This window comes from Notolepis coatsorum, assembly GCF_963971535.1.
Source record: "Notolepis coatsorum genome assembly, chromosome: 5".
In the NCBI taxonomy this organism is placed as follows: domain Eukaryota; kingdom Metazoa; phylum Chordata; class Actinopteri; order Aulopiformes; family Paralepididae; genus Notolepis; species Notolepis coatsorum.
In genome coordinates, this window is record NC_140169.1 from 131,780,967 (window position 1) to 131,800,233 (window position 19,267).

The 19,267-nt window shown below is 43.3% G+C and overlaps 3 protein-coding genes across 4 annotated transcripts in view; all 3 read right to left on the bottom strand.

The window, feature by feature from the left end:
* LOC311228354 (phospholipase B1, membrane-associated-like) overlaps positions 1-19,267 on the bottom strand; it is a gene marked incomplete at both ends in the record, with an annotated part of 540,482 nt that overhangs the window by 119,946 nt on the left and 401,269 nt on the right. The gene's annotated exons all lie outside the window — the stretch shown is intronic.
* On the bottom strand, positions 660-4,852 carry glo1 (glyoxalase 1). 2 transcript variants are annotated; one of them, XM_084315053.1, is made up of 7 exons: positions 4,764-4,852; positions 3,907-4,100; positions 2,662-2,744; positions 2,322-2,462; positions 1,677-1,744; positions 1,481-1,570; positions 660-963 (listed from the first exon to the last, which is right to left on the bottom strand). In XM_084315053.1, exons 2-7 carry the CDS (start codon positions 3,973-3,975, stop codon positions 872-874), a joined length of 543 nt encoding a protein of 180 aa, XP_084171179.1. In that variant the 5' UTR covers positions 3,976-4,100; positions 4,764-4,852; the 3' UTR covers positions 660-871. The 2 variants fall into 2 exon arrangements, with proteins under 2 accessions (XP_084171179.1, XP_084171180.1); XM_084315054.1 differs by lacking the exon at positions 4,764-4,852 and having other exon boundaries at positions 3,902-4,222.
* On the bottom strand, positions 7,132-10,790 carry LOC311229077 (tubulin alpha chain, testis-specific-like). The gene is made up of 6 exons (XM_084315084.1): positions 10,682-10,790; positions 10,168-10,399; positions 8,970-9,118; positions 8,732-8,884; positions 7,831-8,358; positions 7,132-7,520 (listed from the first exon to the last, which is right to left on the bottom strand). The coding sequence occupies exons 1-6, from the start codon at positions 10,682-10,684 to the stop codon at positions 7,227-7,229; spliced, it is 1,359 nt and encodes a 452-aa protein (XP_084171210.1). The 5' UTR covers positions 10,685-10,790; the 3' UTR covers positions 7,132-7,226.

Consider the following 19,267-nt stretch of genomic DNA (forward strand, 5'->3'; position numbering starts at 1 on the left):
CTAATCACATGATGAATTGAAAATGGGGGACCTGGTGTAAACAAGACGAAAGACTTTCTCTGGTCTGCATCCCCTTAACAATTGTGTGTATTGAGCCATACTGTATTGTACCCATTCTGCAATCTGTTAATACAATTTTCAATCAATCAACCCTTTTTTTTGTAAGAATGCACTAGATTAGAAAGATAAATGACTGAAGATTCTAAAATGGTCTTTACAGAAGTAAAGCATGTTGTCAGGTCTCTGGTGATGTCATTCAGTACTCCAGGGCAGGCCTTGCAGCTTTTCTCTGATGAAGTCTTGAGTCTCGAGTTCCTTCATGAATTCACCCGAATTTTAGCCGTTTAATTTGTCTGCTGTAAACATTTGAATTTGGCATGTCCTTCTCAGCCAAGTTTCCAGCGTACACCGCTCAGAGAGGGTGATGCTCTGGATATAGAAACATGAATTCTGACTTCTAAATCTATTGGCGGCCTAGTCAGTTGCCAGTATTCACTTTGGCACTCGTCAGGGAATGCCAATTTACACATGGACATTTAAGTCTTGTTCTTGTTGATAACTTAGAAGTAGACGTTTTACTTAGCTTGTGGAAATTCAACACATAAATAGGCAAATTCAACACATAAATAGGCAGAGTCAATATCGTTTGGAACGCAGAGTCAGATAAAAGGAAATTTTATTTGATTAAAACCTAAGCATTTTCTTCAAATATTTGAGATGTATCATGAAAACAACCTATACCACTGGCAAGCAACTTGCCACAGACTAACAGACATCTCCATGCTGTGATCACAACGTTCCTGGCTAGTGCTCCTCAGAGCTGCTGAGTGACCATATCCATTCAACCACACCTGGTCAAAATAGGACATGTCTATGAGGTAATAGAATCCATATTGTTTGGGCTTAAGATCTCTATCCAGTATCCATCCGGATCTTGTATGAAGGCCAGTCCCTTCATCTTTCCTGAGAAAGGAGAGACATTTTGTGTTAGTAGTTAGACACACACACAGACACCATATATTTAGCATTTAGCTTCTTAGCATTTTTTTAGATTATATATTATATTAGATTTCGATTATTAGATTATATATTGCATATATTTAGCATTTCGTTTTTTTTTATAGTTATATATTAGATTAGATTTAGATTATTAAATTATATATTGTAACTATATTTATTGTAGGGCAAATACAACTGAGAGGGCATACATACCCTCATCTCACACCTTTGTTGCCCATATGCGCATGTCCAGAGTTAATTATATTGTATATTGTTTACAGTGCCTTTTTATTAAATTTTAATTTGTACTTATCCACTGTACTATAATTCTGTGACCTGTACCTGTATGTCTTCTACTACCTGTACCTCACCTCCCCCATGCTGCTATGATGCCTGAATTTCCACAAGGGGATCAATAAAGGAATATATTCTGTAAATAAATAAATCAATATGGTACATAGAATGTTACTGAAACACTGACCATCATCTGGTTTCTTGACAAATGTTACTCCTTGTTCTTCAAATAATTTGCAGGCAGCATAAACATCGGGTACAGCTATGCCAATATGACCTGTTGGTAACAAGGAAAAGGGAGGGGTGGGGTGGGGTGGTTATAGGCTTACACAAAAAGTGTGTGGGCTTACTCAAGGTTCACTGGGAGGGGGTTGTGTTCTTACCAAATCCTCGAGGTTCTGCATTTCCATTGTGGTAGGACAGGTTCTCATCTGTCTCTGATCCCCAGTTACTAACAGAGAGAGAGAGAGAGTTTTGAAATTATGTGAATACTTTACAGTTCTATTATAGCTAGTTATATATATTTTTTTTTTATCTTTTTTCCCCTCCTTTTTCCTCCGATTTTCTCCCATCCCAATGTTAGTCGTTATGCCAATTCCCAATCCCCTTCCTGGTCGCTGCGCACTTACCCCCCACAGTCGGTCTGGGAGAGTGGAGGCTACCACGTGCTTCCTCCGACACACGTCCAGCCAATCAACCGCTTCTTTTCACCTGGCAGCGCGGATTCTCACTGAGAGGGCGTAGCGTGTGGAAGGATCACACTATCCCACTTAGATCCTATCCGCGCTTAGCAGGCGCCCCGACCGAACTGTAGGAGTTGCTGTTTACAACGACCCGGACCCACCCCACCAGCTTCTCCCACCCTCTAATACTGCCAATTGTATTAGTGTGAACGGCCAGCCAAGCTGGTGACAACCCCGGAGCTGTGAGCTGGCTCCGGGGTTGGTGACGAACGCAATCTCCGTTACACCACCTGACCGCCCCCTATTATAGCTAGTTCTAGGTTGTCTCCTGGTTATGATGCCTACTGTGTGAGTTCAATAGTGGCTCGCCGAGAGAATGTCCAAGCTGTTCTCTCCTTGATGTTCCCCGGGATCTCCGTCTTGTCCTCATAGCCCAGGAAGTAGAGGGAGAAACGCATTGATGGGAAATCTATTTTCTGCAGCAACCTGTGGCGCAAAGAAATCATAACAATACCGGTATGACAGGAAATCACTGGGATTTAACATTTCCCAATTCAGACACAAAAAAAACATGCATGGTAGATTCAATTTTAAAAGTATTACTAATGACTGGTAATTACTGCTATACCCCCCCCCCCCCCCCCACACACACACACACACACCACAGGTAGTCTTCTTGACTTACGTCATACCCATGATGCCAGTGTAGAAGTTCAGAGATTTAACTGGGTCTCTCACTCTCAGCATGGTCTGCTGCATCATGAAGTCCTACAGAGGGAGACATGGGAAACAGAGAGACAGACAGAGAGAGAGAGACATGGACAGATGGAGAGAGAGAATGATGTGGAGACAGAGAGAGACATGGAGACAGACAGAGGGAGAGAGATGGAGACAGACAGGGAGAAGAAGAGAGACATTGAGACAGACAGAGAGACATGGAAATAGAGAGAGAGATGGAGACAGATACATGGAAACAGACAGAGAGACACACACAGAGAGAGACATGGAAACAGACAGAGAAACATGGACAGACAGAGAGACACACACACATGGAAACAGAGAGGGAGAGAGACATGGACAGACAGAGAGAGAGGGGGGGGGAGAGACATGGAGACAGATGGTGAGAGAGAGACATGAGACAAACAGAGACAGAGAGAGAGAGAGACATGACAACCAAAGAGAGTGAGTTTCAGGACAAGTTGTTGCTTGCAAAATATCAGTGGAGGAAAGTAAATAATTAAGTATTTAAGTACTGTACTTAAATTTTTAGGAAACATTTTTACTTTTACAACACTATATTTCAAAGGAATTGTACTTTTTTTTGTACTACACTACATGTATCTGAACCCATCAGTTACTAGTGACTTTCAATAAACAGATTTGTCAAACAAAAGTTGATGAAAATAATGCACTTACATTTGTTTAAGCCTGCCAACTTCAAGAGGACAAAATCAGACATAACATAATGTAACATGTAGAGGTCAATGAATGGAGGAGGACTGAATGCTACCAAGCACTTTTATTTGTGATACTAGGCCTGCATCCAATATCAAACACTTCTCTACTCTAATTTTAAGTAGAGTTTTAGGTAACTGTGTACTTCTTCCACCACTGCACTGACCATCAGGCATCTGTATGAGCTAACTAACGACAGATGGAAAATAACAAATTAATGAATGTATAACACCCACACAGTATTATGAAGACACTGTTGGTTGGATTGACTCATTAAATCATAATACTGTCTTGTCATGGATCCACCAGAAGCTGGCCACCATCCTGCAGTGCAGAGGACGTATAAGCAACATACCACCATTCCAGGGCTGCCTGCGGGCGGGGCTCGGCGGGGCAGAGGTTTGGGACTTTTAGGGTTGAAAAATATTAATGAACATTTAAAAATATATAGTCATAACTGCGTCACTTACTGTACCTTGGTAATAGGATCTCCATCTTTGCATGCTGCAGACGCGGCTTCGTCCGCCAGTCCTTTATCTGTCATGTTGCACCGAGATATCCGAGTGACAGGCTGGCAGTTCAGGAAGGAGGATTCTCCACAGAGGACTCGTCTTGCAGGCAACTCTGTGATGAACGCTGCTGACACCGTCAAGTCGAGACAAGCAACGACTGAACATGGCAGGAAGGAACAAGGAATTCAAATATGTCACAAGAGGGAAGGCCCCTAACGTATATAGTTGGAATGACAAATCATGGACCGAGGGTGTAGACTGCTAAATGTCGAACAAGGTGTTGGGTGACGTCGACTATTCACGACTTTACCACAGAGATCTAATTTAGGGAGGAAATAAAGGGTATTACGCCTACCCTACAGATGTGAAAAGTAACTAATTGCATTTACTTTAGTGACTGTCGACTAACTACGTCGATTTTTTTTTGGCTAAACTACTTTTGCGTTTTTTTTACCCCTACTTTTACTGAAGTAGCCTACCTTTTATTTTTGGTCAGTGCCACTGCAATGAGATCTGTACTTTACAGTCATTCTGGACACGACTGACAAAAGCTTTGCTGGTAAAAGTTAAATATTTACACAATGGGCAGGACTACTCTGTAAGCTACTCAGCACTAAATCGTTATGCTTTTCATTTTTGGAATGCTACTCTTTACTTTGACTTGTAACCTTGACACTTCTAATGCACTTCCGCATTACATTAAGCTCATCATGGGGGAGATACAGTGGGGGGAGACAAATTAATGAATGTGGATGAGAGCCTTGACAATAAGTGGTTGTAGCTACGGCTGTGGGGGTTCTGGAGACATGATCCAATATACCTTTATACGCCCGAGTGAATCACGGAGAGACCAATCCCAAATGCGTGCGATTGGCACTTTCTCGGCACCTACTTAACCTCGTTCCCAGCTTTATCTCCTCCCGAACTCCGCATGCGCAGATTGATAAACCTAGATCTCAATCCAGAGACTCCATGGGCAATCTGCGCATGCGGAGTTCGGGAGTAGGTATGGGTGGGTGTGCCCATTCTAATAGATATCTATATCTATGGGTGTGCCCAGAACCTTCTAGTCACGTGTGCCGAGAAAGTCCTCCCGCGCTATCTCCCATGATTTCAGAATACCGGAAGTGGTCATAGCTACTCTGACATTTTATGAAGCAAGTTCAGTTGAGTAATATAGGCTACTTTCTACCTCTCGTTGTAAATGTGATGTTAAATAATGTCTCTGAGGTGAAACACTTTTGGAATGAAGTATAATAATAATAAAATATTCATTGTTGAATAACAGAATTTCCAGTGAAAATGAACTTGGGCCTCAGTGTGTTCTTATACGAAGTAGCATAGACCAATGTATGTAGCACACAGGATGAAACATGTCAGTTATGAAAACTGAGATCTAAAGGGAAAACTCTTTAAAATGTCTATCATGGGACAGACAATTATTGTCTTTGACATCATGACTTGCTTCCTCAATCCTCAGTGAAAGCGCAAACACTATAATTGTGCATAATACATAAATATGTGTTCTAATGAATCGAAAATATTTTGAGTGCAAATTCTGAAAGTACATGTCCTTTTCCAAAACCTGGGAATCAGATGTGACTTCACGTTCTGAGAAAATAGTACATTGTATCAAAAGTTATAATGCATTTCAGAGGCCTATGAAACTCATGACTTTTGATATGTAAGGTTTGCAGCCATTTCCTAAAACACAAGACACCTCTGATTATAGCCACCCTACCGTGAGCTTTAGGTCTACGAAAAAGGCCATTATCATGGTTTTAAGGCTAAAAAACTTGCCCCATTGGATTGTACTGGAGCCTGGTGAGAGGGTGCAGCAGTGCTGTTTCTCAATACTAAAGCAATCTGTAAAATTCTGGTCTGTACTATTCAACATCACGCCAGACAATGTTTAAATCGAGCCTGGGTTCAAAAGTGAACGGGTCCTTTAATAGTGACCAGATGGGAGAGGAGACGTTTAGAGGGTGTGAGGGGTCCAGTGTGATGAGTGCACTTTCTTTTAGTTTTTACTGGTGTTTAGAGTTCATCTTGTAGTTGCAGCTGGGCAGTGCTGCAGATGATTTAGTTTGCTTTCTTGTATGTTTAGTTTTGCTTTTGACAGTGAGGGCAATGTAGCTTACCGGGATGTTAGGTTGAAGGTGAGCATGATTGTACACTGCAGTTTCTAGACTGGACTTAAGTAAAACACAAAAAAAATTGAGGTCCGGTTTTGTCCTACTCAAGGTGTGAATCAGTCTATTCGGTTTACATTGCATTGTGATAACGTCTTCAGTCTATTAGCATTCACCACTGAAGGGGCTATTTCCCGTTTGTCATCATTAGCTCCAGCTATTAATATAACCATAGTCATTATATAAAGCTGTAAGACACCAACGTCACAACAGAATATTGTTGCTCCACTGGGTCGTGCTCTTGTTTGATTCTCCCGTCATGTCGGCAGACCAAAACATGGTGATCAGAACTATGAACTGAGGGAATGGACGCAATCTTAATCTGTAGGCCCAGTTTCAGCAAGATGGATAGCACAGCATTCCATTCCTTCTCTGTAATTTGCCATGCCCCTTGACATCAAACAATTTAAAAATGTAAACTTTATATTTTGTATCACCCGTTGATCACCCCCTCATCCCTGCCATCACTACAGAGGGGTATGAGGAAATTGAAATGTTTGAGTTGGTTCTCAGTGGTTACTTAAGCCTGGTCTGAGTGCTTTAGTTTACTTTAAAGTAGTAAATTGAGCAGCTCATTAAAAAAGAAATTACTGTAATGGAGTAAAGTACACTTTTTAATGCAGTAGAGGTATAATGTTTCCTAAGACTAGATTTAAACCTGGTAGAGCTAAAAAATACATGCATAAAAGTATTGAATTCAAATGAAGCTAGCTACAATAAGTATTTGACCATAGCAGCATGATTCCCTTTAGGTGCAACAGCCATTCCAGTGAGCTAACATACAGCGTCCCCTTAAAGGAAAGAATTACAGTTTACCCCGCTATATCAAAATGGCTGCCGTGAGATGGGCCTGTTAGAAAACATGTTTACTTGGTGGAATCCCAAATTCCAAGCCTAAAGTAATTTCACTTTAGGAGTAGTCTTGATTAATGGCATCACCCGCTGGATTGAGGAGAGCATTACAATGAGTTGCCCAGAAAAAGACATTAGACATGGTAATGAACCCCAATAACCAAAAAAAATTTATTTATAAACAAACAAGTGTACAGTAATATGATTACATTTCATCACTGGTGAAACAAAATGAAGTTTCACTCCTCGCCTTCTTCAGAATCGTTTTCCGCAGAGTCGGCTCCCACCTCTTCGTAATCTTTCTCAAGGGCCGCCAGATCCTCACGGGCCTCTGAGAACTCTCCCTCCTCCATACCCTCTCCGACATACCAGTGCACGAAAGCCCTCTTGGCGTACATCAGGTCAAATTTGTGATCCAGGCGTGCCCAGGCCTCTGCTATGGCAGTGGTGTTACTGAGCATGCACACAGCCCTCTGAACCTTGGCCAGGTCTCCACCAGGCACCACAGTGGGAGGTTGGTAGTTGATTCCCACCTGTAGGACACAATAAAAACCAGTCTGAGAATCATATGGAGTACATGACACACTAGACAGTTTCTTTAATTATGGTTCAGGACTCAAACTGGGCTGCAGGCCTTGTAGGTCCCCAGAATGTGCAGGAATAATTAAACGTAATGTAAGAAAGGAGATTAATCTGGCACGATGGCTGAAGAGCATAAGCTCCCACCTGATTTTTATAAATATATATATGCATTTCACACCACCCAAAACCAACAGACTACCAAGAGATAAATTCCTTTTCACAATATAAGAACACATTTCACCATTAAACAAGTATAAATACCTTGAAACCAGTAGGGCACCAGTCCACAAACTGGATGGTACGCTTAGTCTTGATTGTCGCGATGGCAGCATTGACGTCCTTGGGCACCACATCTCCACGGTACAGCATGCAGCAGGCCATGTACTTCCCGTGCCGAGGGTCACACTTCACCATCTGGTTGGCGGGCTCAAAGCAGGCGTTGGTGATGTCCGCCACAGAGAGCTGCTCATGGTAGGCCTTCTCGGCGGAGATGACCGGAGCGTAGGTGACCAGGGGGAAATGGATGCGGGGGTAGGGCACCAGGTTGGTCTGGAACTCTGTCAGGTCCACATTGAGGGCGCCATCAAAGCGCAGCGACGCAGTGATTGACGATACGATCTGGCTGATCAGGCGGTTGAGGTTTGTGTAGCTGGGACGCTCAATGTCAAGATTGCGGCGGCAGATGTCATAGATGGCCTCATTGTCCACCATGAAGGCACAGTCCGAGTGCTCCAGGGTGGTGTGGGTGGTCAGGATAGAGTTATAGGGTTCCACCACTGCTGTGGAAACCTGCAGAGATATGGTTCAAGTTCTTTATCGTCAAATACACAATACAGAAGCACCACCCTGGTGGGGTTTCAAACTCACTCAAGTGCACAATTAAGAAACAATGAAAAGAATGGTAACTAGTAGGATACAAATAATTAAATGAGGTAAGACAAAATAGTCTACTCATTTAAAGAAAGTGTCATGAGTATAGTGTATGTACTTAGGTGCAGTGGGCGTGCGTCTTTGTGCATGTTAAGTTCCCCTCTCTTTTTTTAAATAGTCATCTGCTGTTCTTGTGGCTGTCCCCGAACCTGCTGGTTCTTGTGCGGACATGGGAGAAGAACTCGATCTGAGCCCGATTAAACAAGATATGATGCGCAGTATGTATACACACCTGAGGTGCAGGATAAATGGCAAATTCCAGTTTAGACTTTTTGCCGTAGTCCACAGACAGCCGCTCCATTAGTAGAGAGGCAAAACCAGAGCCAGTTCCACCACCAAAGCTGTGGAAGATGAGGAAACCCTGCAGTCCAGTGCACTGGTCCGACTGGTGGGAGAGAAGAGAATCTGTGACCCGTCATGCAACACTGCGTTTGTACATTGCACTAGAAGCTGTGAAATTATCTACTAACCATCTTGCGGATTCTGTCCATGACCTGATCCACAATTTCTTTGCCAACTGTGTAGTGGCCACGGGCGTAGTTGTTTGCAGCATCCTCCTTGCCAGTGATCAACTGCTCTGGGTGAAACAGTTGACGGTAGGTCCCCGAGCGGACCTCATCTGTACACAAAAAAGGGGGGTGGGTCAGTGTATCCAAAATGTTATAGCCTAATTATTCCAGTTGTCAATAGCCCTTTCACTACCACACTAGATGGTTAACCCACCTGTAGTGTGGTAGTGAAGGGGGTAACCTTCTGTAGCGTGGTACAGAAAGGGTTAACCTGCTATAGTGTGGTAGTGAAAGGGTTAACATTATGTAGTGAAATGTTACCATTATGTAGTGTGGTAGTGAAAGGGTTAACATTATGTAGTGTGGTAGTGAAAGGGTTAACATTATTCAGCGACTTAGAGTCATTGAGAAGCGCTATATAAATTATTATTATAACATTATGTAGTGTGGTATTAAAAGAGTCAACATTATATAGTGTGGTAGTGAAAGGGTCAACATTATATATAGTGTGGTAGTGAAAGGGTCAACATTCTGTACTGTAGTGAAAGGGTTAACATTATGTAGTGTAGTTAGTGAAAAGTTAGCCTTCTGTAGTGAAAGGGTTAACATTATGCAGTGTGGTAGTGAAAGGGCTAACATTGTGTAGTGTGGTAGTGAAAGGGTTAACATTATGTAGTGAAATGTTACCATTATGTAGTGTGGTAGTGAAAGGGTTAACATTATGTAGTGTGGTAGTGAAAGGGTTAACATTATTCAGCGACTTAGAGTCATTGAGAAGCGCTATATAAATTATTATTATAACATTATGTAGTGTGGTATTAAAAGAGTCAACATTATATAGTGTGGTAGTGAAAGGGTCAACATTATATATAGTGTGGTAGTGAAAGGGTCAACATTCTGTACTGTAGTGAAAGGGTTAACATTATGTAGTGTAGTTAGTGAAAAGTTAGCCTTCTGTAGTGAAAGGGTTAACATTATGCAGTGTGGTAGTGAAAGGGCTAACATTGTGTAGTGTGGTAGTGAAAGGGTTAACATTATGGGGTGGGGTGTGTGGTAGTGAAAGTGTTAATGCCTGTTCGCGCCCAACGTGTTTGCAATGTATTGAGTTGACAAGTTCACCTATAGCCACATTTGCTAGCAATTAAAAAGAGTAACGTACCAACAACGGTGGGCTCGAGGTCCACAAACACGGCCCTGGGGACGTGCTTCCCGGTACCGGTCTCAATGAAGAATGTATTGAACGAGTCATCGCCGCCGCCACCGGTGGTGGTGGTTTTATCGCCGGGTTTCCGCCCATCGGGCTGGATGTTGTGCTCCAGACAATACAGCTCCCAGCAAGCGTTACCGATCTGCACTCCGGCCTGGCCAACGTGGATGGAGATGCACTCGCGCTAAAAAGAAAAAAATTATATATACGGCCATGTTATGAAGGTGATTAAAAACACATTTAGCGTTAGCTAAATAACAGTTGGTCGTTTATTTGAACGCCAACGTTAACTGGAGAAAAGTTCTCTAAAAGCTAGCATAGCTAACGCTAGTTTCTGACATCGAGGTTAGCCAACCTCAGTCAACCGTCATTTGGTGACGTTGGGTAAATATTAATGTTTGAGTCGCTTAAATGTATTACTATTTGTTAAGACGACGTTTAAAAAGTAGTTTGCCAATCTACTTACCATGGTTGTAAAGGATTGATCAAAAAAGTCTTTGGCCTTGTAAAGTTTCCGCAAACGTAGTTGTCTGGACTTGTAGGATGTCTGCTCGTCTACAACCGGTTGGCGCCCACTTCAGTTTTTATACTTCTCGCTGTGGTCCTATGCACCGCCCCCTTCATCATTCAATTGGCTGAAATTCAATGCGATTCAAACTACACGCACCTGGGACTTCCCGTCTGCCCGCGTACCCTGTGCTCCAAAAACACCCCCCCCCCCCAGGCATGAGTGACAGCTAGCTGAGTTGAGCAAACAGGGTAGAACAATCAAATATTGTTCAGATATATCAGATATAAAATGAATGACATTGTTCAGAATTAAATAAAAACGAATCTGTGAAATACAATTAACACACACATGCTATAGAAAGTACAGTATCTGTTCATTTCAAATATTTTCAACTCTTCTATCAAAATTAGTCATTTTATTTTGAATTGTAAGCTATTTAATGTATGTTATGCTGTTGTTGATACTGACGTTATTATGTGGAGTTGAGCGCCCTCTTCTGGGTTGTTTTGGGGAAGAGTTTGTGCGCGCATCTGTCTCAGTTCCATTGTTGGAAGGATGAGGATGTGAATAAAAACAGTTATGTTGATTGTTAGATATCAAGTCTCCCGTGTTGTTATTTTATTATAGATAAAAGTATAGGCCCACTATTCCTAGGTTACATTGGTGGCAGTGGTGGGGGTGGTACATTGGAGAGGGTATGGAGGAGGGAGAGTACTTGAAGGCCCGTGAGGATAGGGCGTACTAGTAGGGGTGGTGTTGAGGTGCATAAGGCTGGTGTTGAGGGGCGTAGAGGTGGTGTTGAGGGGTGTAGTAGAGATGTGTTGAGGGGCGTAGGGGGGGTGTAGTAGAGGTGTGTTGAGGGGCGTAGGGGTGGTGTTGAGGGGTGTAGTAGAGGTGTGTTGAGGGGCGTAGAGGTGGTGTTGAGGGGCGTAGGGGTGGTGTTGAGGGGCATAGAGGTGATGTTGAGGGGCATAGAGGTGATGTTGAGGGGCATAGGGGTGGTGTTGAGGGGCGTAGGGGGCTACTGACTTGACTTCCCAAGCAAATGGAATGCAACATTAGCATGTGTATATAGATACACTGTGTTATCCCAACGGTCACAATAGTTTCTGTCAACACGTTTGCTCATTCTATGACCACACTATACAAAATTGAGTAATTGTAAAAGCATATTTAAATACTAGACACAACATGGTGTGTACCAAACATATTTTTCCAATCTTTATGTTAACATACTTTACTAACTGTTTTTGTGGGAGCTTTGATGCAGCCACCCTCTTCTCATTGTACAGCCAGGATGTAAACAGCTCTGGTCATGTGACAATTTACAGTAAACATTTAAATATTTGCTGGAAATACATTGATACATCATTCAGTAACATCTTTAGAGCCTTATAACTAAAAAACATTATTACGGTCACTATTGTGACCGGTGGGATTAAATGGGTTCCTATCATTCTGTTGTGAGGACATGTGATAAGAGGCATGTGTTCTGTGTCTCGAGCTGAGCAGCATCGGCACCTCGAGAAATTGCTCTGTGACGTCGCCCAGAGGAGTTTCTTGGGGTGCCAGTGTGGCTTCAGTCTTGAGACACGCTTTGTGCACATGTCGTCCTGAATGATGGAATTGAGTGGCCCTTGATTGATTGATTGATTGAAAACTTTATTAACAGATTGCAGAATGGGTACAGTACAGCTCAATACATACAATTGTTAAGGGGATACAGACCAGAGAAAGACTTTTGTCTTGTTTACATCAGGGTCCCCCATTTTCAATTCATCATAACAGATAGACAGTATACTGCTACATCTATACATTTATGACATACCAGATTTGCAAATACAGTACTGTTTGTGATACGAAAAGAGTCCAGAAAAGAGAGTATATACATTTGATGTAGAAACTGTACATTGGAGGAGGTTGGGTGGGGGGGGGGGACTGTACATTGGAGGTGGTTGGGTGGGGGGGGGGGGGGTTGGATAGGAGGGGTGGGTGGGGGACACTGTACAACTGAACAAGCAAAACTGTACATTGGAATATTGACAAGAGTAAGACCATACTTGGTAATTTACTGTACATTGGGGGGGGGTTGTGTTAGGACATTTACAGGGGCCAGTTTCGAATAGCAGTCTCCCGTAGGTGTTTTTTGAGAGTGTTTTTGAAAGTGGGTAGTGATTCACATTCCTTTACAGCTTTGGGTAGGGCGTTCCACATTGATGTGGCATAATTGCGAAACGTGTTTCAGATTGTTTGAGCCGAATCTGGGTTTAACATGATTTGTGGAACTCCCTCTGGTGTTGTGATCGTGGTATTCACTGACCTTTGGGAAGTATTTTGACATGTACATGGGTACCTTGGTCGTGTAGTGTATCTTGTAGACCAGGCCCATTGCAAGTTGCTGTACTCTGTCGTCTACTCTAAGCCATCCTAGGTTGTCAAAGTAGGCCCTTAAATTTATAGTTTTCAAAAGCCAGTGATTAAAGATTAATTAAAAGATTAAACCATAAAGACATGCATGGTAGGCAGGCACTACAGATGAAAACGAGCTCATTAGCTAATTCTGGCACATTTACATTGATGTGGAAACTGAATATGTTGATTAATGTGCACTGTCCCTGGGTAAAAAAAATTAAATAATAATCGTAATCTTAATAACTGGACTGGCAGCGCACACACAAATGCGATGGATGACACATAGGAACACAAACATGCATTTGGGGTTGGCGATGAAATTTCCTCTCGGCACTTGACCCATCCCATCGTCCTTCCCCCCCAAGGGCAGCCGGGAGCAGACATGGGTTGTGGTCTGTTCTGCATGTTGTTTCCATTTGGTTTATCTCTTTTTCTGGAGGGGAAACCCTTGCAAGCACGGGGAGAATATGCAAACTCCACGCAGAAAGGCCCGGGAGATAACCCAAGGTCCCCAAGCGGGAATCGAACCCAGGACCTTCTTGCTGTGAGGTGACAGTGTTAACCACTGGACCACTACCATGCCAAAATGTAAAATAAAAGTATCCATTTGTGATTATAAATCATTTTAATATCTTACTCATTTGTGATTATAAATCAATAAATTATCGTATTGTATCCATTTGTAATTATTGGGTTCATTGTCATTTCAAATGTTCAGCTCAAAGTTTTGTCTTCCATGGTCTCGGGTTTGTATGGTGGATGAAATTAATGACTTTCAAGCTCTTGCTTTAGAATCTAGGGGCATGGGGAGGTAGTGGTACGTTTATTTATTTTTCCAGATCATCAAAGGCTCATATTTAGGCTATAGTGTATCTCGAAAACAACTCTAACTGACCATCATATATACATACAATTGTTAAGGGGATACAGACCAGAGAAAGACTTTTGTCTTGTTTACATCAGGGTCCCCCATTTTCAATTCATCATAACAGATAGACAGTATACTGCTACATCTATACATTTATGACATACCAGATTTGCAAATACAGTACTGTTTGTGATACGAAAAGAGTCCAGAAAAGAGAGTATATACATTTGATGTAGAAACTGTACATTGGAGGAGGTTGGGTGGGGGGGGGGGGGGGGGGGGGGGACTGTACATTGGAGGTGGTTGGGTGGGGGGGGGGGGGTTGGATAGGAGGGGTGGGTGGGGGACACTGTACAACTGAACAAGCAAAACTGTACATTGGAATATTGACAAGAGTAAGACCATACTTGGTAATTTACTGTACATTGGGGGGGGGTTGTGTTAGGACATTTACAGGGGCCAGTTTCGAATAGCAGTCTCCCGTAGGTGTTTTTTGAGAGTGTTTTTGAAAGTGGGTAGTGATTCACATTCCTTTACAGCTTTGGGTAGGGCGTTCCACATTGATGTGGCATAATTGGCATAATATATATATATATTAGAAATATTCTTACTTAGCTATTAATATATTTACAGAAGGACCTTGTTTTTCTGCTTGTTTGAGTGAGTGAAGTGGTTGAAACTTTGAAATACATGGACAGAATGTATGAACATTATTATATATATATATATATATATAATGTTCATACATTCTGTCCATGTATTTCAAAGTTTCAACCACTTCACTCACTCAAACAAGCAGAAAAACAAGGTCCTTCTGTAAATATATTAATAGCTAAGTAAGAATATTTCTTTAAGCCAATAGATAATAGTTGCAGGGGTTGATGTTATGGAGGTGTTCGTGGTTATGTCACTGCGTATTATCCTTCACTATTGCTTGGTCCATATTGTGTTGTACCTTGCGCTGTGCTAAAGGAGACTGGTCCTTCTCCATTCTTTTTTCGCTCCTCTCTTCTTCTTTTTTTTATCTACCTTTTCTCCCATTTTCTATTTTTCTCCCATCCCAATTTCGTATCGTCCAATTCTACCCTCCCCTGTCTCGAACGCTGTTAGGCCATGCCTCCCACAAGCCGGCTGCAATGTGGACGAAGCCTTACATCACGTGTCCCCTCCGGTACTCGAGGAAGCAGCCGTCGCATCTTTTCACCTGCACAGCGTGATCTCTCAGCGGCGGGGGTCTGCGTGGGAGGGACACGCCGCCCCCGTCGCTTCCTGATTCTGCTGCGCAGGCGCACCAATCGACCTGTAGGAGTCGCTGTCCACAACGTCCGATCCCCACCCATCAGCTTTCCCACCCCTAACACTGCCAATTGTGTTAGTATGAACGACCAGCCAAGCTGATAGCAATGCGGAGAGCTGGGCTCGAACCCAGCGTCTCCTGCATTGGTGGCGAGCGCCTTGCCCACTACACCACCTAGCCGCCCTGTCGAGGTGGTTCTTGTACCCCTCTGGCATCCCTGTGTACGTCCCGGTCCGCCGGGCCCAGGTCCGGACTCGTTCTCGTCGACCTGTTGGCCTGGGTTAACCCCTTCTTGAGAACTGAAACACTTGTACTGCTGTATAGCCGGTGTATACCTGCAGTTGTGTTTTGGAGTTTTTTCTTGGGGGGGGGTATAGGAACAACCGCCTCCTGTTAGGTGGTGGTTGGTTTCAAGGTGTGTTGGTAGCGGAGTCGACTCTCGGGTTAGGCCGGGCTTGACCCCGTCTGCCTGCGAGTGTGCCCCCGCACCCTTCATGACGTCTGCCAATCGTGTCAGCCTTCTCTGCCTCGGCCCCACTAGAGAGGGTCGGGTTTTTTTTGTGGAGGCTGCGACATGGTGCACAGCATACCGAACGCCCCTTCCGTGAAGTGAGCAACCGTGCATCTAAATAGAGCACTTATAACCGCGTGCGAATAGGACAGTAAAAGTGTCAGAGCTTAGTGTAATAACGTCAAGTTCGACCTAGTTAATGTGAAGTACCGCGCACCGGAGAATCTACACCGGTGAATGCAGAGCCTTTTCCGGCTGGATTATTGCTTTGGTCCTGTGGCTGTTGGAGTGGAGGAGAATCGTCTACACCCACTACTGTGTGGGATTTACCCGTGAGGAACATCACTCGAGCCCGTCTCTAGGAGAGGCTGGCCGGCTTTCACCTATGCTGTCGCGCATACTTGGATTACAGCTGCTGCTTTCGTCTGCCGATCAAGGGAGTAATGTACCGTCTCCCGTAGCTGGAGCTTATTGATTCCCCGTTGATCCAGAGTTTGCATTCGAACATTCCTCCCCCCTGCTGGCCTACAACCGGAGGGACCCTACTAGTATCTCCCGCTGCCCTACTAGTGTACCATAGATATAATTCCTATGATACAGGTGGTATTCATTATCTCCTGCGTAATATTCTAATGGACTTACGCTCTTGACCTATTCATGCACATTCTTCGCCTTACAAGCGCGACTCTAATTCTCAAGTAATGTAAGATAATCTTAGTGCTGCTAATAAATATTATTCTAACCAAGATTTGTTGTGGAACCGTGTCATTGTGGAAGTGTTCATCTCATATACCTGTGTACTGTATGGCCAGTAGTAATGTACATAAGACAGTAGTGGTTTAATGATACCATACTTATTAATACAGTCAGGGAATTGTACCTCTCAGTTACAATAAGTATCAAATAACATAGTATAGCATGTGAATTAGAAGTAGAAAATGAGGTCACAGTGTTCAGTATAGACATATGTACAATGTTCGATGCAGAATAGACGTAACTGAGTTACCATATAATATACAATACTATGCAGTGTACTAATATACAATACTATATAGTGCAAAGCAGAAATGGGATGAGGTACAATTTAGGTACAATTTACAGTAAGGTGTACGAGTTGTAGTGCAATCCTTTATCAATAAATATAAAGTGTGGGGAGTGGGTGCTACAGTGTGTTTGTTTAAAGTGAGTGTGTGCTATAAAGTGTGGGGAGTGGGTGCTACAGTGTGTTTGTTTAAAGTGAGTGTGTGCGTGTGGATGTGTGTGCTATGTGCGTTTGATGGTTGTTGTGTAGTGTTCATTGTTCGTTGAGCAGCCTGATGGCCTGGGGATAGAAGCTTCTTCTGAGTCTTTCTGTGCTCGCCTTGAGACTCCGGTATCGCTTGCCTGACCGCAGCAGTTCAACTAGAGCGCTCGCTATACTCATATAACTATGGTTATAGGATAACCGTATGTTATGGTGTGGTGGTTTAATCGCATAATTTTATGTAAACCTTTTTTTTGCATAAAAATCCTTATAATTGAGCATAAGATGAGCAACAAGGCATTCTTTACTTCATAGCTGCTGTCGGAAAAGAAGCTCTGGGATTCTGATGAGTTGGCCAAGGATGGTAGGAAAGGCATGCTTCTTGGAGAAGAGTGGAGGGACAATGCATGGCGTTCATCTCGTAAGTCAAAGTCTGCCAGAAGATGCTTTCAGATGGGATGTGGTTGTGGTTTGATCTGCACCAACCACTTGGTTCAGTGCAGCGCTAACTAGATGTTCACTCAGATCATTGAGCAGGGCACAAAATGGGTGGGGATTTTAAGAGAATAGTAGGATAGAAAAACAAGAGATAATCTTTATTGTATTCTTTAAAGCAGAGGTGAGCAAACTAGGTTTTGCGACCTACCAGAGGAACAAGAACGTTTGATGATTTAGAAAACTTGAAACAAAATATCGATTAATGTCTCCAGTCATCCAATCACAAGAGTGCCTGCTTAATGTCTAAAATGTAAAGGGCATCCTGTATCTTTAACTGTTACAGGGTGGAAGGGATGTCATGGTTTTTGCTTTATTTCGCCTTTCTGTGAGGGATAGCTGTATATCACTGGCCTCTGTGGTTAATTGCCTCATGGTAGGGCAGGTGTGTGGGCTTGATTGCACCTGATTCAGTGCAGCTGTGCCTATGGTAAAGCTGAGTCTATTTAAGTTTGAATCTTGCAGTGTTAGCTGCTTTCTCATTTCCTTTTGTGTTGGCTACCCTTCCGGCCAGGCTTTTCTATATTAAAGTGTATTGCTGATCTCTGCCCTATTCAGCATTTAGCCTTTTTCTGTAGCCATTCTGGTTTTAGGCTACTGTATTGTAATGCTCTTTATTTTGTGTCAGATTGCATAATAAGAATGCACCCTCACTGTTCACCTACAGTTGTTGTATGGCAATATCTCATGGATGAATTGAGAATATAACTTGGAATTCTGTGAACATTAATTATAATGTATGTAGTTGGATTATAAAATTAGGTAACTTTGGCTGTTTTTTTTCACTCCAGTTGTTCCAGAGATCCAACCACTTGACTGTCCAACAGCTCACTGCAGCTCAGCAGCAACAATATGCCCTGGCTGCTGCCCAACAGCAACATCTTGGTGAGTTGCTTGTCTGTGTTTGTTGGGTGTGTAAATGTCTTGTAATGTAATCAGATTGCGTCATAGGTCTCTGGCTGGACAACAGGCAGCAGATGTGTAGACTCTTATTTGAAATATCATAATGGATATGTTGGTAACATGGTTTGTTGATGTTTTTACTCAGCTGGCCTTGCACCTGCCTTTGTGCCAAACCCTTACATCATCAACGCTGGCCCCCCTGGATCTGATCCCTACACAGCCGCTGGGATGGCGGCAGCAGCCAGACTCGCAGGTTAGCACTCCAGTGCACATCCACGACTAGTGATCCGTTTTGATTTGGGCTTGAATAAGATCTGGTGCTATTGCTTTTGATGCACGATCCAAGCGTTTTCAGTTCAAGTGAGACATCAAAGGTATTGAGTATCTGACCTAAGGGCCTACAGTTGTACAGGCTGCAGCTAATGCCAATCACTTGGCTAATCAACAGGCATACAATCAGGGACCAGGGCCTGGCCAGCAACAGGTAAGCGTGCTATAGTACTGTACTGCTGCTTCTTGGGTGAGTTTATTCATTCAACCTGGTCTTAGACCTCCAGATTGTTCTTATTAAGTGTGTCAGTCCATGATGGTGCGTTTGCCTCCTGGTGATGCGTACAGGAAACAACCAGCGCCCCCTCACCCCTGGGCAGGGCCAGCAGAGTCAGCAGGAGTCCCTGGCGGCTGCAGTTGCTGCATGCTAACCCCACTGGCATACAAAGTCAGTCCATTACCACTCACAGCAGGACGAGACCGATGAGACGCATGTTTATTCACTGCATGGCATTCTCATCAGGGTTGGCTACATGGAACAG